This window comes from Poromitra crassiceps (genome assembly GCF_964638095.1).
Source record: "Poromitra crassiceps genome assembly, chromosome: 9".
In the NCBI taxonomy this organism is placed as follows: domain Eukaryota; kingdom Metazoa; phylum Chordata; class Actinopteri; order Beryciformes; family Melamphaidae; genus Poromitra; species Poromitra crassiceps.
The window spans coordinates 11593441-11615677 of record NC_139630.1 but is presented as its reverse complement, the minus strand read 5'-3'; the positions used below and the strand labels follow the sequence as shown (position 1 = coordinate 11615677).

Genomic DNA, 22237 nt, shown 5'->3' with positions numbered 1-22237 from the left:
GGTTCTATTGAAGCCTATGGGAGATGCAGAGAAGCAGAAATAGGCCTCTTAGGCCACGGCCTAAAACCCAACATAACAGAAGACTGATGTCTGGCAACACCAGAACCTCCCGTACGGGACAGCTTCTACCCAACTGCCATCTGCCTATGAGACCCACAAGTGGGGTGAGTGAGTGAGTGAGTGAGTGAGTGGGGTCCGTACCCCCCCCCCCCCCCCCCTGGACACGGACACATACATTAAAATACTTTTGTTCTCTTTATTTTTATGTTAGGCCTATTTATTTTCTTTTGGAACGGTTACCCACACCCGTTTCTGATAGAAGTGATGATCCCACCACGGACAGTCAACAGGACGGCAACAGATCAGTCAGTCAGTCAGTCAGTCTATCTATCAGTTAAATGGCAGCTCCCTGCAACAACAGACCGTAGTCAGTCTGTCAGTACGGTCTGTACCCTGGGCGGTCTGTAGTCTTTAGTCAGCTGTCTCTGCGGCAGGTCACGTTTTCACTACAACTCCCAACAGCCACTGCGCACTGTGCGCGCACAGCAAGCCGAGCAAGCAGCTGACTGACGGGAAGAGGAGCTGGAAAAGGTAAACAAACAGCTGCTCTGCTCGCTCCTGCGTTTAAACAGCAGGCAGCAAACCTGCAGAGTCTGGTCCACTGCAGTCTTCAGTCCACATGCTGACAGATCTGTTAGCCTGCTAGCTAGCCTGTTATTAGATTGTTAGCTAGCTATCTGCTGCTGCTGTCAGATTGTTAGCCTGCTTAGCTAGCTCCCTGCTGATGTCAGATTGTTAGCCTGTTAGCTAGCTCTCTGCGGCTGCTGTCAGACAAGCCTGTGGCTCTAGCAGAAACAGAGCAGCTAGCTGCACACTGCTAACTATAGAGTGTTGGAGAGACGAGGCTTTTGACTGAAGCTTTTGAGCCAATCTTCAGGAAATGATTCACTGTGTTGTCCATGGTTGGAAACGTGCGCTGGCGACACCTGCTGGCTGCTCAGTGGTCAAACGCTGTAAATGCAACGTCAAGAGCCAAAACAACAGCTGTAATGATTCAACTGAGCTGACGTCATGTGGCATATGGAGGCATTCTTATCGTTGTTTTAATCAATTTTATTACAGTTTATTTCTATACAATATGGTATTTATGTTCTATTTATAGATCTATATAAGAAGGATTTATTATGCTTATATACCGGTAGCTTACTTAAAATTGTGTATGAAATACTGTAATTTGTGTATAGGGCTGGGTGATATAGCGGGGAAAAAAATATCGATATAAAAATATCAGTCTATTGATAATTAGCCTATTAATCATTTTCAACTACCTATTTTTAATAAAGAACACGAGGGGGAAAAGGTTTAATTTAACCCCTTTATTTTGAACCACATTATTTATAAGGGCACACAGGTTGAGGTAATAATGTAAGGTTCAGACAGGCAGCAGAGCGATGATGGAGGGTTGGTGAATAACGTTAAGGCGTGGTGAGTGAAGTCTAATCCAGATTTCTAATCCAGATCTCTCTGGATTAGATAAGCAAGTAGAGAAAACCACCATACCAATTTCTTACCAAATGCTTTGGGATTCAACACATTAACATTGACACATTAACATTGGTCATAGGTCAGAAAAAGTCAGATTTGTTGCTAGTCGCTTTTTCGAAAATTATGTCCCCAGGGGGGTCTGAAAGTAGCTACTGTAAATCTAGTGACAAAGTTGCCAAGTTGGCAACATTGACTCCTCAGTGAAACTGTCTGGCTGTCTGCTTCCAGATGATGAAGAGTAAAGCAGATGAGGAAGACTACTGGAACAGCTCCAAGTTCAAAGCCTTCACCTTCGATGATGAAGATGATGAGTACACCCAGGTGAGACCATCTTCATCTCTTCTCTCTGTGGCAGGTAGAAGACCAGGTTCTTTATTTTAGACCCAACAATTGAAACAATTACCACATGCAATAGCGATTTTATTGCAAGGTCATGTGGCTGTGTGTGTGTGTGTGTGTGTGTGTGTGTGTGTGTGTGTGTGTGTGTGTGTGTGTGTGTGTGTGTGTGTGTGTTGCCTGCGTGCGTGCGTGTCAGCTCAAAGAGTCTAAGCAGGCAGTGAACAGCATCCGCAGCCTGGTGGAGGAAGAGGAGGATGATGAAGATGTGGAGAAGGTCAGCTGGAGCGGAGAGCCAATCGGAAGTGAGGAGCCTTTCACTGTTGTTCAGCGTAGACCTGTTAATCAATTAATCCATTAATCAATTGATCAATTCATCTATTAATAAATTATTTAATTAATTAGCAATTAAATGAATTAATCGCCACTATTTTGATAATCGATTAATCGTTTGAGTAATTTTTTAAAAAGAAAAAGTTAAAATTCTCTGATTGGAGCATGTTAAATGTGAATAATATTTCTGATGTCTACTCCTTGTAAAGGTTGTGGACAAAACAAGACATTTGAGGATGTCATCTTGGGCTTTGGGAAACACTAATCCACATTTTCCACCAACATTTTATAGACCAAAAAACTGATCGATTAATTGAGATAATAATCCACAAATTAATCAAAAATAATTGTCAATCGAAGACAGCCAGACTCGGATATATAAACTGTTCTTTAAGGCTGTAGTCAACCAAAGAAAACTGAAAGTCTCTACTCTTCAACCAATCGATTTGTGGACGGGGAAAAAATATCAACATAATTTGCATGTTATCAGCAGTTTAACTAAATTGGCCACGGTGCACTGAGTGCACTCTACCTGATAGCCTAAATAAATTATAAATAAACAAAAAGCTATTTGCAGCATATTAAATTATTTTTTACCTAATTATTTTATACTGAAATGATAACACAACAAACTCAGAGCCAGCATCCACCGATAGCCCAGCGGTTCTCAACCTTTTCCAACTCAGGGCCTACTTGAAAATGTCAACACTTTTCGCCACCCACCTCCGACGCCATAAAAAATACGGAGGCCAAATAATGCGTTCTCGGAGCACTTCTTATTTTGCACACTCACTAACACAGCATCTGAAACATGAGTTTTTCAATTTGTAGAATGTAAAAAAACAAAAAGCAGTGTAGTGATTTGGTGGCCCACTTGCGTTTTGCGGCCCACAGGTTGGGAATCGCTGTCCCAGGCTGTACCGCATCATCCTTATGAAAGTAACACCAGTGATTGTCGACCAATGGGAATTTGGTCGGACAAGAGCATCTGCCAGCACCGACCAGCAGGTGTCAGCCCAGGCTTAATATGTGGAGCGTCTTGTGTCTCTCAGGTATCGCCTGGTCGGTCAGAGAGACGGCATCCAGAGAGCAGAGTTTCCCTAAGATCAACACGGCACCTTCGCTTCCAAAGAGCAACTCTGGCTACTCTCTCAGCTCACTCTTCAAAGGTAAGAGCAACTCTCCATTTTGGATTTTCTCCCCACTTGTACTTGGCCAATTCCCCCTGCTGTCCCGGGCGTTACTCCGATGACCTCCGATACATGTGCAGTCGCCAGCCACTTCTTTTCACCTGATAGCGAGGAGTTTCACCGGCAGGACATAGCGTGCGTGGGAGGATCACGCTATTCCCCCCAATTCGCCGCCCCGACAGACCAGAGGGGCCCTAGTGCAGCACCCAGGACTCATACCCGACTGGGTTCCCACCCACAGACACGGCCAATTGTGTCTGCAGGAACGTCTGACCAAGCCGGAAGTACCGCTGCCAGGAATTGAACACGGGTCTCCGCGGCGGCACTCTGGATACTCGATAAATAACGAATAATAAAAATTAGGCTAAATTTTGGCGAGGGAAAAACTGGCATGGCCATTTTCAAAGTTGAGGCACTTACTGAAAGTTAGCTTTAGACTGGTCATTTTAAATGTGTGTTGGACGATGCCAGTCTTGCTACTGTTGATTTTCAGAAAGATTTGACGATCAATTACTTGAAGAGTAGGCTATATAAATGCTGTCTGAGTCCAAATGCAATTTGAATTAAATGACCCTGTCGTTTAAAAGTACAAGTGGCGTTAACATGATTCAAATTGAAATGTGTTTCTGTTGATCACTATGAAACAGGTCTGAAGTATTTAGGTTGAATAGTTTTAGAATACAAATGGTTCCAGTGGCATCGAAGAGTACATGCTTAATCGGTGTTATGGTCCCTGGCCCCAAAACATTTGTGAACTCCTGCTATACAGTATATATTATATAATATTATATATTATACAGACAGATAGACTGTTTAATATTCAGTATTGTGATGTTCTCTCTCCAGGTAAAGCTAAAGTTGGAGGCTTCCAGTCTTTCTCAGAGTGTGAGTATAGCAATATTTTTTATTATGAGTACGATCAGTACTCATCAGTCCTATCAGTAATATCAGTAAGATCAGTAATATTTTGTGGATGAGTATACAAGTATTTTCTTTGTATATTAAGTATATTGACCATGTGAGTGTATGACTGACATTGGTGTTTTTGTGTTTTAGCGCTCAGTGACTCGTCTGTCAGGCATTACGCTCCAGAGCTCCGCAAACCCAAATCTGAATACAAGGTGACTATCAGACTGCAATCTGAATATCAGAGTGATAATCTGAATATCAGACTGTAATCTGAATATCGGAGTGATAATCTGAATATAAGAGTGTTAAACTGAACTAAATAAGGTGAAGCCACTCCTTGTCCATTAATGATGATGTCATTTTGTTGTGATGTCAGGATTACATCAGTGATTGGTCATCTGAGGAGACCATCCAGAGAATGCAACAAGGAAAGGTAAGACGCGTCTGCAGAAACCTGTCTCACTCTTAACAGAGAATGCAACAAGGAAAGGTAAGACGCGTCTGCAGAAACCTGTCTCACTCTTAACAGAGAATGCAACAAGGAAAGGTAAGACGCGTCTGCAGAAACCTGTCTCACTCTTAACAGAGAATGCAACAAGGAAAGGTAAGACGCGTCTGCAGAAACCTGTCTCACTCTTAACAGAGAGTGCAACAAGGAAAGGTAAGACGCGTCTGCAGAAACCTGTCCGGTAGCTAATTTTGAATAATTGCATTGAAAAACTGAATCTGAATAGCATAATAATTTTTTTAAATTTATTCATTTGAAGCTGAATTCCAATACACTTTAAACTGAATGTAATATTATAAAATTGAATTAAGTTGCTCTGAAACTTTATGCAGTTCTCACAATTCAAATTCAGTTCACTGAGACACATCCTGGTCGATGGGGAAGAGCAATCGAGTGCAGATTCACAGAACTCCTTTTCGGCAGCTGCTGTATCATAAAGGTTGTGCCAAATGCCAACCATGCTGCAAGGTCAAGCAAACATTTCTAGCCTAAGAGCAACCGAAACCGGCCAAAAGTGCTAATGTGAATCTCTTACTGTTGACAAATGATTTGACTGTAGTAGGATGACAGTAATAACTATAGTATTTTCCCTGTGTGCCAGGTGTTTGCTCTGGAGAAGTTTCGCTCTCTGCAGGACAAGCTGCTGCTGCTGGACCAGGCTGTCGGCGCGCACGACGGGAACGTCATCACCGCCGTAAACACGCTATATTCAATTTACAAACAACTTTATTAACAATGACAACTAAACATTCACACTTTATATTCACTTTACAAACAACTTTATTAACAATAACTAAAAATTCACACTTTATATTCACACGTTATATTCACTTTTCAAACAATTTTATTAAGAAAAACAAAGCATTCACACTTTATATTCACTTTACAAACATCCACAATATATTCACTTTAACAATTCAACAATTTATTAACAATTCAACAATTTATATTCACTTTACATTGGAAAGTGAATATAAAGTGCACGCGTAGAATTAGACAAACGACTTTATTAACAACAATCTGTCCAGTATAACCGTGTGTTATCTGCTGTAAGTTTCTCAGTGTTTTACTCTCCGTTCATTTCAGGTTCTCATCTACCTAAAGAAGTCGCTCAGTAAAGGTGAGACAAGTTGCAAAGATTTTCTTTACGCCGAGATATCAAACTTAATCTGAAACATCATGAAACGGTTGGTTATCTGCGTGGAGACTCTCTCCTACATGTTTCATATGTATGGGATATATCCTGAGTAGCGGCAGCTGACGTTGAATAGCTCTTTAAGACACATAATCACCTCACCTGTTGGTGAATCACTTCACCTGTGGGTGATTGAGGGCGGCGTCCTGATTGGCCCCAGGCTATATAAGCCCCAGTCCAGGCACCAGCCCCTTTGCTTAACCTTGATATGAACAGTTTTGGAGCGGAGCTTATCTTGAGAGAGTCTCCACTCAGATCGTCTGGGTTACAACGTAACCAACCATTATCTAATGTGTCGACTCTCTCCTACATCTTTCATATGTATGGGATGACCTCTGTAAGACACACCCCTAGAGGAAACCAAGCAGACCCAGCTGCTCCTGCGGGAGCCTGAAGTGCCAGTTGAGTTCGAATGACTTCACCACCACCAGAGTCACCTCTGTGCTCAATAATGAACTAGATATGAAATGCAGTGCAGGATGTCACCGAGGCTTAGCGGGCCCCGCCAGATGCTGAAGCCGGCTGTAAATGGGTGGAGAGCAGTCTCTCCTGTCCAGCTTATAAGGCTAGCTTTGAAGACAGACATCACTCTGGGCCAAGGTCCACTCTAGATCCAGTCGTAGTCGCAGAGGCGCAGTCTATCAGGCCATGTCCACTGCTCTGAGGCCACCTGCCTGCTTCACCGTGCTGTGGGGGTGGAAAGGCTGCAGTTCCACACACTGACTGGCTTGGTACTCAGACCGTATCATAGGGCAGAATGCAGGGTTTGGGCGCAGTATCACCCCAGCATCCCCCTGCAATAAGCGGCAGTAATACTATGTACCAAGCCATGGAGCTCACAATTTATTTATAGTCTCTATAGTATACAATGGCATTGCCCTGTGTCAAGCGGCTGGCTCCCCCCACCGACGGAGAGCTAGGCCCAGCCTGTGTGCTTGCAGGTTTTTGTCTGGGCAAAATCCAAGGCCCGGAAGGCAGCGCGGCACTGGGTCTGCGTCCAGAAGCGCCGGGACACAATGTGCCCTGTGGAAGCCATCGACTCCAAGAGGCGGAGGCACAAGCGGCCAATTGGAACTGGGAAAAGCAAAGTCCTGAAGGCGGCTTGTCTTCCAGGAGTTACATGTAGGGAAGGATTCCCTATTAGACAGCCCAGCCTCATGACTGAGGGGATAGCTTCCCACGTTTAGCCTCTTAAAACACATCACACTATCTGGAGTGGTGTCTAACATGTGTCGAGGCAAATCCAGTGACAGACTGTAAAAAAGAAAATACTGTAGTTTTAAGCATATTTTTCCATATGTTCTGTATGAAAACACCCAAAATGAACACTGTATGTGGAGTACTGATTACTAAATTATAAGCAAATTATTTAAACTGTATAGTGTGCCAAAGTCACGCCCAAATATTTGAAATATCTTTTGCTCAGATGTTTAAAATAAAAATGAAAAAGCTTATAAAATACTAGTTTTACTTCGTCAAACCAATCAATTCAGCTATATTTAGAATCAGAAGATACCATAGAACATTTCACTCGGACCAAAACTATATATATTTCTTTTAATTATGTTTTAATATGGAAAAATGAATGGCGGAAAATCCCTTGGTTCGTATGCCTAACCCAGAAGAGGGCACAACTTTGCACTCTATGTGTATAGGAATGATTCTGTCCCAAGCTTTTTGATCCATATAAGCAGTTGTTCACTGTATTTCCTTTAATCGGTTTCAGTTTAGTCGTCGTTTGACACCTGTGTGTTTGAGTGGTTGTTTGACACCTGTGTGTTTCAGTGGTTGTTTGACACCTGTGTGTTTGAGTGGTTGTTTGACACCTGTGTGTTTGAGTGGTTGTTTGACACCTGTGTGTTTGAGTGGTTGTTTGACCCCTGTGTGTTTGAGTGGTTGTTTGACACCTGTGTGTTTGAGTGGTTGTTTGACCCCTGTGTGTTTCAGTGGTTTTTTGACCCCTGTGTGTTTGAGTGGTTGTTTGACCCCTGTGTGTTTGAGTGGTTGTTTGACCCCTGTGTGTTTGAGTGGTTGTTTGACACCTGTGTGTTTGAGTGGTTGTTTGACACCTGTGTGTTTGAGTGGTTGTTTGACACCTGTGTGTTTGAGTGGTTGTTTGACCCCTGTGTGTTTGAGTGGTTGTTTGACACCTGTGTGTTTCAGTGGTTGTTTGACCCCTGTGTGTTTCAGTGGTTGTTTGACACCTGTGTGTTTCCGTACAGAGGTGTTGTTTCGGGAACTGGAGTCCAGGCAGACGGCTCTCAGACATCTCATCCACTACCTGAAGGAAACTAAAGAGCAGAAACTGCTGCTGGAGCTGTTCAGGTCTACATCTTATATTTCTATACACACACACACACACACACACACACACACACACACATATCAATTGCCATATCAATTACCATAATTGTCATAATGCATTGCAGTAACAAACAAGCGCGAATTTGCAATAGCTGCGACCTGATGTGCGATGTCAGTCAGAGTGTGACGTCATCCACTCCATTGTGAAATTTGCTTCCAATAAAGGCCTGGTACTCTCTGCACCTGAGCTAAATAAAGGCCTGGGCCAATATCTATAACAATTGTTCCTTCCTCTCCTCCTCTTCCTCTTCCTCTGTGCAGGGCTCTGGGCAGGACAGAGGACATGGCGGTATGTAGTACATACACAGTGTATCAGTACACACACCCGTAATACACATAACGGGACATCTCGTAATAGAATGTAGTAGTGGCACACTTGCATAGTACACATCAACGGTACACTGTAGAGTACACACCAGTACTGGATCAGGCTGATGTCACTTTGTGCTTTGTCTCCATGGCGACCGGCAGCTGCTTCAGTATAAAGAACACCTCAGTGTTACAGACGAGAGCAAGAGGAGGGACTTCCTGAAGAGCTGCGTCAGGTATTTCAAAACCACTTACTATCTTAAAATAAACTACTATGCGAAGTTCAAACTACTTTACACTACCTTAATATACTGCAACTACTCAACTCTGAATGGCCTCCCATGTGGCTGTTGTGGGTTGACCGCCCGTTACCCACCTGCTAACCGCCCGTCCACCTAGGCAATTTTATCATAGGAAGCGAGAGAGCAAGGAGAGAGCACGCAGGGCACCAAGATGAATGGTGGTGTGAAATATCAACGTCTTCTTCAGCATGATTGTCAGTCAAATGTTCTTGATTGATTGATTGATTGATTGAAACGATTTATTTCAAACAGTTAAAACAATACGTAAAATGAAAAAACCAGTAAACATAACAGTCCAATAGACTTCAGCAAAAGGAAAATACGTAAACTCCAACATAAAGAAAAGGCGAACTGTTTGAAAAGGGCCTGGAAGAAGCCTAGGCTTATCGAGTCCTGCCCCCAAATCATTCATAAACAAATGTATACATCCATATATATGCATATACCAACTCCCACGCTCCTCCACATTGTTCCATGTCAAAAATGCATTCCTACGTGTGTCCTCCGGCCTGTGTGTCTCCTCCGGCCTGTGTGTCTCCTCCGGCCTGTGTGTCTCCTCCGGCCTGTGTGTCTCCTCCCACATTGCCGTTCTCTTGTGGTGTGTGGCACATTTTTTAAATCTGTTTATGGGAAATGAATTTCAAATGAATTTTAGAGCAAATAAAACAAAACGGTAATCCCTTAAAGTAATCTATTTTGTTTAAGACAGTAACTGTATTCAAAATACCACCAACTGTAATTGTAATGGAATAGTTGTATTTAAAAACGATTTTCAGACGGCAGCCCGTCTTTATTGTCACACAACACACTACAACACATGCACGGAGGGCCACAACACACACATGCTGACGGTGGCCGGTGAAATTTGTCCTCTGCATTTAACCCATCCTGGCTTTGTCCTTTCCTCCGGGGGGCAGGCCAGGAGCAGTGGTCGCTTTCTCGTACAGCGCCCGGGGACCGACTTCGGATGTTGTCGTCACTGGTCGGATGACGATGACGATCTGATCTTCTGCATGTTTTTTTTTTTTAGTGGGGGGGGTTATATACGGAGGAACCCCCCTGGGGGAGCACGGGGGAACATGCAAACTCCACACAGACAGAAAGGCCCTTACGACGAGATAACCCACCTGGGCAGTAGGCACTGAAGATATGGGGGGGAACACAACCACAGCGCCCACAGTGTCCCAGGCGAGAATCGAACTCAGGACCTTCTGACTGCGAGGCGACAGCTCTACCACTGAGCCACCGTGCCCCCACAGTATTTGAAATACTGTATTCTAAATACATGTATTCTGTTACTTCCCAACCTGATACGCACGTGCGCACGCACCCACGCGCGCGCGCGCACACACACACACACACACACACACACACACACACACACACACACACACACACACACACACACACACACAGCCAGCTCAGTAACCATTAGATGTACCGGTTTGTTCGCAGTCTTCCATTTTCGCCAGAAGATGCTGTCCATGTTCAGGACCACTTCACCCTGCTGGAGCGTCAGATCATCATCGAGGTGAGAAGTCTCTCCTGCTGTCAGCGAGCAGTTGAAAGCCGCCCAGTTTGATCCCGGTGTAAACGCTGTTGTTGTTCTGCCAGGTGAGCGACGTGCAGGCGGAGAGCGGTGGGAAAGTGGACATCTTCCAGAAGTTTCCCAGACGAGCTTCTATCCTCAACATGCCTCTCATCACCACCCTGTACTACTGCTGCTTCTACCACTACCAAGAGACCGAGGTGGGGCCACTTCAGACCGCTTTAGACCAGTTCAGATCCTCGATACAGACATCTTTAATCTTTACAGACCTATTTCTGATCTTCCATTTCTCTCTAATTAGTCAACCTTTGTTTAGTTCTCAGAAGACACATTCGGCAGGTTTCCATCCACCTGTTTGTATGCAAATGTTCAATCTGCGCATAAGAAACCAGGGTGGAAATGCATGAAATGAAAATTCTTAAAAAAAAACGCTTTACGCTTGGGGGAGGTGGGAAAGTTAAAGTTAGCGTATCGATAAATGCGACCATGTGCAGTGGAAACAGATTATGTGAATATTCCGTTGTCTCTCCGTTCACCTCTTGTGCAACCAAACTCCATTCAAAAACATGCAGTTTCATGTTGCCTTGTTTACTGGCAAAAGTTAACAACTTGACTGTAAAACATGACGAAGGCATGTAATGAATAGGGAGGCGATGATGCACTATACATCTCGGCATACACTAAATATTGTAAGGTAAATAAGCAACGCATATTTAGGCACAGTTTGAAGGTTCTAAACCGCTTCTATAATTAATTCACTTACAGTAACTGCTTAGTGGGTTAATGGCTGAAAACCCACAAAAGAAGGCCTTCCAATGTAAGAAATACCAAAATTATGTAGCCATCCTTATTTACAAACATTTTTGTATGAGAATGTGTGTAGCATTATATGTTATATAGAAACATAGCCATCTGTCAGCAGCTTATAGCCATGCTGCAGTCTGTTGTCCTCACCATGAGTCTAGAAGGTGGACATTGGATTGGACATTAGCTCTGGAAGGTGCATGGGGCTCCGCCCCTCTGTCTTACAGACAGTGCCTGGGACAGTTTGAATGCTGAACTTGCTGTATTCTCTGCTTCTACCCCTAGATGGAGGCAGATACAAAGTACTGACTGATACTGTCTGTCTGTCTGTCGTTCTGTCTGTCTGTGTGACTCTCTCTCTCCAGGGAACCTACAGCAGTCCAGTGAACATCCGTCAGACCTTCAGGGTGAGAGCCGACTTCATTTCAATATCTCTAACATTTAGTCTCAAAATTCAGACCGTTATGGAAAATAAAGCTCTCAACTGAAACTCAGGATGATAATAATAGTATAATAATAATAATAACTAGAAAAGTGCACTCAGTGGAGTGCAGATTTCCAGATCCAGGCACCGCTACGCCTAACCATGGCCAAACTGAAATCCGCCTGCGAAGGGAACCGCTACGGGAAACACCAGCTAATGGGAGAACAGAGTTGGACACACCGGTTAACATTGACTTCCCTTACAGACAAAACATACATTTACGCTAGTGTTGCAGGTCGGCACATAAAAGAATGTAATCTAAACCAAAATCAGCATGGAATGGCATGGCATGGCGCGGCCAAAGGTGTCAGTGGAAAAGCCCTTTAACAGCTGCTGTCCTGTGAGAGCAGATACCAGAGAAACAGTACTTTGTGATGTCATTAACAGTAACTCTTGTCCTGTGAGAGCAGAGAAGCAGTACTTTGTGACGTCATTAACAGTAACTCTTGTCCTGTGAGAGCAGAGAAGCAGTACTTTGTGACGTCATTAACAGTAACTCTTGTCCTGTGAGAGCAGAGAAACAGTACTTTGTGACGTCATTAACAGTAACTCTTGTCCTGTGAGAGCAGAGAAACACTACTTTGTGACGTCATTAACAGTAACTCTTGTCCTTTGAGAGCAGATACCAGAGAAACAGTACTTTGTGATGTCATTAACAGTAACTCTTGTCCTGTGAGAGCAGATACCAGAGAAACAGTACTTTGTGACGGCGTTGGCGGCGCGGGCGAAGCAGAAGGCGTGGCTAGATGTGGACGCTCTGTTCAGCAGCAGGAACTGGCTGGGCTTCAGCCGCAAGAAGAGTCCAATCAGCTTCCAGCGTGTCGTGGACGTCCTGCACAAGAACAACGCCCCTGTCCAGGTAAGCCCCACCGCCTGTCCAGGTACGAGCCCTCTGGCCCCGCCTCCTGTCCAGGTATGAGACTGTATATAAATATGGATGTAGTCACCGTGACATCACCCATTGGTTTGTTTTTGTCTGTTTTGAAGCCTTGAGTTTGGCGTTTTCACCATCACCATCTTTTTCTTTTCTTTTTGCCAGGCAGAGCTGCAGCAGCGCCTGCTATTGGTCCGCTATAGACCGTGTAAGGGGACATTCAGACCAAAAGCGTTTTTGGAGCTGCCAGCGTCTTTCTGCAATTCATTCTCTATGTAAGGACGCGCTAAACGTGCTCCTCTTTTAATGAACGCACCTGGCGTTTAAGCGCTGGTGGCGTCTTTTGTTTTTAGAGGAGCGCTGTGGGCGTTTTCAAGCTGAAAAGTTGAACATTAGAGGAAAAGTGCTCCTCGTCATTTCGACTCCTCCTACCTTCTCTCCTCCCGAGGGATCCTCCAACCTCCGCTTCTGCCAGAATTGGCAATAATCTGGCTTTTATGTTGACACTGAACAACATCAAACAGACAAAACCAGCTGGCTACCGTCCGTGTGGTCATTGTGTTCTGATCTGTGCTGCACGCGACTACAGGGGAAAACAAACAGAGCAGAAAAAAAACGCTCCGTGCGCTGTGTTTTGTGCACAATGGAAGCGCTCTCAACATGATTTTCATAGCGTTCTGACTGAAAAAAAAACGCTTTTGGTGTGAATGTCCCCTGAAGCTATAGACTGTGTAAAGAGGTGAGTTATATAAAAATCCAGCCCCGTACAGTTGTCATGAACAGTGAAATTAGCTATAGTAGTAGTAGTAGTAGGAGTAGTATTAGTAGTCGTAGTATGAATTCTATCTATCTATCTATTAAAGGCAGGACCATCTGTATGTCTGTATATCTGTCCTTCAAACTCGGGGAGTGCGCTTACAGTAGGGGGACCCACCAGAGTGCAGTGTGAAGGGGGAAGGAGCTACATCGATATTTTAATTACATTTTCATTGTGACATCATCAGAGATGTCATAAAGGGGGAGTGAAGAGAGTGAGAACATGATGTGTGAATGGGGACAAGGGGAGGGAGGAGAATGGGCATAATTAATATGAGCATGTTCCTGTCAGGTGCTGCAGCAGTACGTGGGTCTGGTTAACATGAGCATGTTCCTGTCAGGTGCTGCAGCAGTACGTGGGTCTGATATGAGCATGTTCCTGTCAGGTGCTGCAGCAGTACGTGGGTCTGATATGAGCATGTTCCTGTCAGGTGCTGCAGCAGTACGTGGGTCTGATATGAGCATGTTCCTGTCAGGTGCTGCAGCAGTACGTGGGTCTGATATGAGCATGTTCCTGTCAGGTGCTGCAGCAGTACGTGGGTCTGATATGAGCATGTTCCTGTCAGGTGCTGCAGCAGTACGTGGGTCTGGTTAACATGAGCATGTTCCTGTCAGGTGCTGCAGCAGTACGTGGGTCTGGTTAACATGAGCATGTTCCTGTCAGGTGCTGCAGCAGTACGTGGGCCTGGTTAACATGAGCATGTTCCTGTCAGGTGCTGCAGCAGTACGTGGGTCTGATATGAGCATGTTCCTGTCAGGTGCTGCAGCAGTACGTGGGTCTGATATGAGCATGTTCCTGTCCGGTGCTGCAGCAGTACGTGGGTCTGATATGAGCATGTTCCTGTCAGGTGCTGCAGCAGTACGTGGGTCTGGTTAACATGAGCATGTTCCTGTCAGGTGCTGCAGCAGTACGTGGGTCTGATATGAGCATGTTCCTGTCAGGTGCTGCAGCAGTACGTGGGTCTGGTTAATATGAGCATGTTCCTGTCAGGTGCTGCAGCAGTACGTGGGTCTGATATGAGCACGTTCCTGTCAGGTGCTGCAGCAGTACGTGGGTCTGGTTAATATGAGCATGTTCCTGTCAGGTGCTGCAGCAGTACGTGGGTCTGATATGAGCATGTTCCTGTCAGGTGCTGCATCAGTACGTGGGTCTGGTTAACATGAGCATGTTCCTGTCAGGTGCTGCAGCAGTACGTGGGTCTGGTTAACATGATCATGTTCCTGTCAGGTGCTGCAGCAGTACGTGGGTCTGGTTAACATGAGCATGTTCCTGTCAGGTGCTGCAGCAGTACGTGGGTCTGGTTAACATGATCATGTTCCTGTCAGGTGCTGCAGCAGTACGTGGGTCTGGTTAACATGAGCATGTTCCTGTCAGGTGCTGCAGCAGTACGTGGGTCTGGTTAACATGATCATGTTCCTGTCAGGTGCTGCAGCAGTACGTGGGTCTGGTTAACATGAGCATGTTCCTGTCAGGTGCTGCAGCAGTACGTGGGTCTGGTTAACATGATCATGTTCCTGTCAGGTGCTGCAGCAGTACGTGGGTCTGGTTAACATGAGCATGTTCCTGTCAGGTGCTGCAGCAGTACGTGGGTCTGGTTAACATGAGCATGTTCCTGTCAGGTGCTGCAGCAGTACGTGGGTCTGGTGGACGATGCAGAGCTGAAGATCAGTCTGGCTCACAAACACAAATGTCACGACATCGTCATCAACGTGAGTTTCCTGCACTCATACTACACTCATTATATTACACTCCAAGACAGTCATCAAAATACCCAATATTCAAATATTCTCAAAATGTCCCCCCCCCCACTATCTTACCAGTAGTATTCCTATAATCGTAACTGTTATGACTATGACATGATGACTGTCAACAGTCACTGATCAGTCACTCGAGCAATTGTGATGTCAGTCACTGATGATGTCACCACCAGCAAATACATCTTAAAACGTCTTTGCATCTAGAGCCAGTGTGCAGTTTCACCAGCACCTCACTGAGACTCGACGATGTGCGTTCTCTCCACTTTGAAAAAGTCATGTCAGTAGTGACATCATCATGCCAGTAGTGACATCATCAGTGATTTATTGCACTCAGCTTTCATTCACAGTGAGCGTCATCATGAGGAAGTGACAGCAGTGACTTTGAATGGCAGGTTTTTGGGCAGCCTCACTCAGATGATAGAAGTATAACAGTAGTACAAGAGATGAGTCAATGTTTCTTGATAGACATAATAATCATTGCTGTTCAGACCAGAAATGGTTAGAAATCCCTTCCTGAACATCATGGCATGAAACGCCACTTGTTTGTTTACTGCTGATATTATAATGTAATTATTATATAATTAATATATAAGAAATATTATTTATTTCATGTTCACTCTGCTGCATTCAGACTAAAGAGACAGAGGGAGAGCATGATGACGACAACATGGGGTGGTGGGGGACCCTCATATTACCCTCACAATCATATTGCATTAATATTACAATCATATTAGATTGATACTACACTCATATTACACTCACATTTTTACACTTTACAGTATATTATTATTTTATATATTTAACGTCTATTTAACTCATGTAAATTCAACGTAAATTCATATTTATTATCCACAGAACACTTCACCACTCATGTACATATTGTATATATTTACTCGATTTGATTGCCCTTGCAACTTTGTGATTGTCTTTAGTTATCTTCCTACTTCTTATCTCTGTATATTGATGTGACCGCTACGCTGCATACAGACACTAAGACAAATTCCTTGTATGTAACTTGCATACTGTGGCAATAAAAGTGATTCTGATTCTGATTCTAGGTTGAGACTACATTCATATTGTACTCGTATTACAGTATATTATAAAACGGCTCTCTCAAATCAAGCAATCTGATTGGTTCACAGCCATTGTATAAATCCAGTAACCCACTCCAATAACCCATGGCCATGGGTTATTGAGTTGCCATGGCAACTCTCTTACTAAAAGCCTTTGGTTACCTCAAATGACAATGTAGAAAAAACAAATGGCGGAGACAGCTGTCAGATCCTTGTGAATCGATCTTCGCTTATAACTTTACTAATACTTCGCAGAAAATTATGTTTTGTACAAGAATAGACGCGGGCTAATGTCTTCTTTGCAAAAAAAAGGCTGTTAACCCCGCATTTAACCCCGTAACGTTAGTTGGTGTCAGGCTTTCCAGAAAGCTCTCAGCTTCTCAGCAAACGCTGAGAATGCAGCGCTGCACTCGAGCTGCGTGTCGGGCTTTGCAGAAAGCTCTCAGCTTCTCAGCAAGCGCCAGGATTGGCCAATGTCAACTTCAGTCTCCAGAACGATCCAATCAAATCACCCGCACGTTCTTGCGGTCCCGCCTTACAGTAGTGTTTCAACTGACTCTACCAGAATGCCATGGCAGTCGGACTTATAGTATTACTATTATTATTATATTATCATACTTGGAAACCGTTTTATAAAAGCAATATAGCACTCGAGCTGCGTGTGTTGTGGCATATATCCCGCTGCTTCAGATCAGCGGGATATATTTGCCACAACACACTGGCTCTCATGCTATATTGCTTAATTATAATATAGATTGATATTACATTGATATTACACTGATATTAGATGGATACTACACTCATATGACTTTGATACTATATTTATTGGCTCAGTATTTGACTGTCATGATGAGATGATTGATTGGCGTCTCTCAATCAGACGTATCGAGACCTAAAGGACCGGCAGCTGTTGCTAGGATACAGAGGGAAAGTGGCACGAGGCTCAGCGGAGGAGAGGAAGATCGACGAGCTGCTCGGCAACACGGTGAGGGGGGGGGGGGCGGGTAGTTGCTGTTGTTACCCCAACTTACATACATACAACTTACAACTTACCGCTATGCAAAAGTGAACCCAAAATATCTTGCGCGTGTGGACGTCATTTGGAGGCGGAGTCTATGCAGCAGAGTCGGGCGGCGGGGCGACGGCCCACAGGACACGCCCCCTCAACATCCCGCCGTCTGACGGAGGTTTGAGAGCGGCTGTCACAGCTGTCAATCATGATGACGCTGAAGTGAAGTGAAAAGCTGTAGTTCCTCGAATGGCCACTTGGGGGTCGGGGGCAGTAGGCAACCCCCCCATGTTAAAATGCCTGACTTTGTAACAGGTTTAAACGTCTTTCCAGTGAGGAACAAAGCACGGTTTTGGTCTATATAGCTAATTTCACCTTTTCATAACAACTGTAGGGGGGTCATTTTTTATGTGTAAAATAGATGATAGAAAAGGGGGTGATTGACAGATCGCCTGTCCAGTGATCACGCAGCTTGCCGATCACGGACCAATAGCAGGCGGAGCTGCGGCTCTGGGAAACCCCCATCTCAGGTGAGCTGCGCAAGGACTCAACCCATTCCCTCCCACTCTGCTGATGAAAAATCAAGATGGCGACAGCCAAAAGGGAGACCAAAATCAATGGGATAGCTCTGTCCATATTTTTAGGTCAGTGGTTTGGCTCATGTCCCATCCGCTAACACGGAGGGGGCAGGATTTCTGACCTATACTACAGCCAGCCACCAGGGGGTGGTCTAAATGTTTTGGCTTCACTTTTGCGGAGCCGTCATACAGTCATGGTTTCAATGTGATCTTGACGTCGGCGGCAAACAGACTGACAGAAGATTTGGTCTTTTTCTCTCACAGCAAATCCGATGGAAGAACTGACGCTGAAGAGCTGACTGAACGATTCAGTGAATGTTGGATTTGAACTGAAATGGACAGTTTGAACAGTTTGTCTTGAGTCTCCGTGGTATGAAGAAGAATCTAGTCTTAGTTATGGACTCTGTCTGTTCGGCATGTTCACTCAGAGGAGCGCTTCATTCGTCCGCCTGCAGCGTGCCCGGTGGGCGGAGTTTGCCATGTGTTAGTCATACAGCTTCAACATTCCCAAGGCAACTTCAGCTTTTTATAAACATGAAGAAAAAACTACTGTCACAATAAAACATGGTCATTTGTAACTGTGAACTGTCTAGAATGAGTCCTAAGACCCAGACGTTAGCACTTCCTGGTTCCCTCGTCTCAAAGTCGAGGGGATTTAGGTTAAATGCCTGAATTAAGGTCTGTGGCAGAGATGGGGACTTGGACTTGAGTTGCACACAGTGACTTGAGACTTGTCCTCAAAGACTTGCGACTTGACTTCTTGGACTTGAGATTTGGGACTTGTGAACAATCTTTATTTTTGTGTGTATTAACATTAAGTAAAGGTCTATTAATAATAATGTCAACTAATCAATGCTGATGCTAATAGATAGAGTGAGGATAATACAGTACATGCTTTGAATTCCTTCGTTTTAGCAATGCAGTGTTCTAAGCAGACCGGATGGCATCCAGCAGATAATAGAACACACTTCCATAAGAAAGTTGAGACTTGACTTGGACTTGTGACCAAAGACTTGAGACTTGACTTGGACTCCAGCTCAAAGATTTGAGACTTGACTTGGACTCTAGATCAAAGACTTGAGACGTGACTTGGACTCTAGATCAAAGACTTGAGACTTGACTTGGACTCTAGATCAAAGACTTGAGACTTGACTTGGACTCTAGGTCAAAGACTTGAGACTTGACTTGGACTCTAGATCAAAGCCTCGAGACTTGACATGGACTCTAGGTCAAAGATTTGAGACTTGACTTGGACTCTAGATCAAAGCCTTGAGACTTGATTTGGACTCTAGATCAAAGCCTCGAGACTTGACTTGGACTCTAGATCAAAGCCTTGAGACTTGACTTGGACTCTAGATCAAAGACTCGAGACTTGACTTGGACTCTAGATCAAAGACTTGAGACTTGCAAAAAATGACTTGTGAGCATCTCTGTGGTTTATGCAACAGCTACCTTTGTGTTCGGCAAGATCATCTTCATAAATGAAGGTGAGACATGGCAGCTGAAAAGAGTAAAAAGGCCGTCTTCTCTTTCACGTACTCTGAGCCCGAGATCTCCAGCAGCACTGTAGACATCAGACTTTCCACTTTTATTCCTAACTATATTCTGAAGGTTGTTGTTTTTTTACAGAGGGCTTTGTTCATGTATCATTGATAGCCTTTGTCTTTGTCTTTATTTAAGATCCCCATTAGCTACAGCAGAGCTGCAGCTATTCTTCCTGCGGTCAAACAATTTGTATAGTTTCAAGGTATCATACACAATTTACATTCTGTACAAACGGTACAATTTCGGATATTACATACATATATACTGTATCTTTCAAGATATTGCATACATCAGAATTACCTACATACCATTACAGATGTGTAGAATATACATAAAACTACATCACATATTATGTATACCTATATACCATTACCATATCTTATATATATAATTATATATGTAACTATTACCATCACCATATATATTAGTCATGTACATGCTTCAATATGCTCCATATATATATATATATACACATATACATACATACATATATATATATACATATATACGTGCACACATACATAGCATTATCACAGTAGTAAGTGCTGTTTTACAAAGAATTTAAAATGTTTTTTTGCTTTTCTTTTGTGTAATATGTGTGGGAAGGGTGTTCCATTCCTGCATACCTCTAAACATGACCTTTAACATGACCTCTAAACATGACAGTTCTTTTCATCGCATTTGTTCTAACTACTGGAAGTGTGAAACCTCCTGCCGTAGCATGTCTAGTTGAGTATGTGTGCCTGTTATGACTTAGAGATACATTTTCATACAGAGATAAGGGGTCTTTAGTGTCAAGAATATTCCACATAAACATAAGAAGTGAGTAGAGTAGTCTATTTTTTTTACAAATGACCAAGCCAAGGAGCTGTGCATGGCTGACACATTTGTTTTATGATCACAACGAAGTGCAATCCTAGCTGCTTTATTTTGTACCATCTGCAGTCTCCTTAGCTTGTTCATTGCCGCATTAGATAGCCTGATTTGTATAACATTGTATTCGTTTTTTATCGTTCTCTGAGAAGGTGGGGCCTGGTCAAAAAAATATATAGCATCCCCCGCCCCCGACTTCCACGGAGATACGAGCAGGGCGTTATGAGGGAGGAAACCACTGAGAGCTGGACTGTTACATGGGAACTATTTTGAAACTGTGGTGTTGAGTCACTCACATACTGTGTGCAACCTAACTACTGTAATATCTGAGTGAGATACATGGGTTAGGATCTGAACCAGCAAACAACCACCCTCCGAGCATCTGTTTATCTGACTAAGCTAGAGTCAGGGACAGTCTCTGTCCATCAGCTTATTTCTATCAGTGTTCAGACTAATGATGATAAAGAAGCATCGCTGCTGGTATCTTACAGTCACCAGCTTATAATGTGAACATCTAAAGCCATAGCCTGATGCAGGGATTGAACCAACAACCTTCTGCACCCACATCGATGTTTATCTGGGTGAACTTACTCTGGCAGGGGCCTGGGTGATATGGTCCATATCGTTGACTGTATAATATACTGTATCTCCATCCATCTCCACAAGATATCTGGTTTCAGCGAGTGGCCATATTGTCTGTTTGACATCGTTTGGAGCCCGAGTCTTCGCAGTAGAGTCGAGCTGAGCCGTGCCGCCGTCTGACGGAGGTTTGAGAGTGGCTGTCACAGCTGTCAATCAGTCTGATGGAGGTTTGAGAGTGGCTGTCACAGCTGTCAATCAGTCTGACGGAGGTTTGAGAGTGGCTGTCACAGCTGTCAATCAGTCTGATGGAGGTTTGAGAGTGGCTGTCACAGCTGTCAATCAGTCTGACGGAGGTTTGAGAGTGGCTGTCACAGCTGTCAATCAGTCTGACGGAGGTTTGAGAGTGGCTGTCACAGCTGTCAATCAGTCTGACGGAGGTTTGAGAGTGGCTGTCACAGCTGTCAATCAGGCCTTCGTCAAATAACTAATTAAAAACAAACTTAACAGAAACATTTACATTTGAACATACATCAAACAAACGGCGTGATAAGAACTACAAATGACACAAAACATCTTTGGGGAAAATGTGTCTCCACATGTACTTTGATTTTTTTTGCCTGTCTGTCTCTCTGTCTGAATGTCTGTCTGTCTCTCTGTCTGTCTGAATGTCTGTCTGAATGTCTGTCTGTCTCTCTGTCTGTCTGCCTGTCTGTCTGCCTGCCTGTCTGTCTGTCTGTCTCTCTGTCTGAATGTCTGTCTCTGTCTGCCTGTCTGTCTCTCTGTCTGTCTGTCTGAATGTCTGTCTGCCTGTCTGTCTGTCTGTCTGAATGTCTGTCTGCCTGTCTGTCTTTCTGTCTGAATGTCTGTCTCTGTCTGCCTGTCTGTCTCTCTGTCTGTCTGCCTGTCTCTCTGTCTGTCTGCCTGTCTCTCTGTCTGCCTGCCTGTCTGCCTGTCTCTCTGTCTGAATGTCTGTCTCTGTCTGTCTGTCTCATTATCTATCTATCTACCTATCTATCTAACAAATGAAATCAAACAGTTGTAATCAAACAGTTGTACTTTCAAATAGATTGCTCATGTCTGTTTAAAGCTTTTCTGTTTGTTTCAACAAATATGTTTTTTTTTTATCCTTTATTTAACCAGGTAAGTCCCATTGAGATCGACATGTTGTTTTTATTTACAGACACTTTACTTCCTCTTCAGTGGTTGTAGTATCTGGGTCATGTGATGTGGTCACAGACAGACATGCAGGCTTGTAGACAGACAGGTCTCCTATCCGGGTCACGTGACGTGGTGCAGCCTGG

General features: G+C 44.0%; 1 protein-coding gene across 1 annotated transcript; it reads left to right on the top strand.

Moving 5' to 3' along the window:
• The first annotated feature begins 540 nt into the window (after positions 1 to 540).
• On the top strand, positions 541 to 18674 carry vipas39 (VPS33B interacting protein, apical-basolateral polarity regulator, spe-39 homolog). The gene is made up of 19 exons (XM_083642829.1): positions 541 to 591; positions 1774 to 1866; positions 2081 to 2186; positions 3267 to 3383; positions 4251 to 4289; positions 4461 to 4525; positions 4690 to 4746; positions 5423 to 5515; positions 5908 to 5941; positions 8239 to 8341; positions 8642 to 8669; positions 8852 to 8925; positions 10447 to 10522; positions 10606 to 10740; positions 11710 to 11751; positions 12511 to 12687; positions 15139 to 15228; positions 17230 to 17334; positions 18201 to 18674. Exons 2-19 carry the CDS (start codon positions 1774 to 1776, stop codon positions 18219 to 18221), a joined length of 1455 nt encoding a protein of 484 aa, XP_083498955.1. The 5' UTR covers positions 541 to 591; the 3' UTR covers positions 18222 to 18674.
• Positions 18675 to 22237: the final 3563 nt, after the last annotated feature.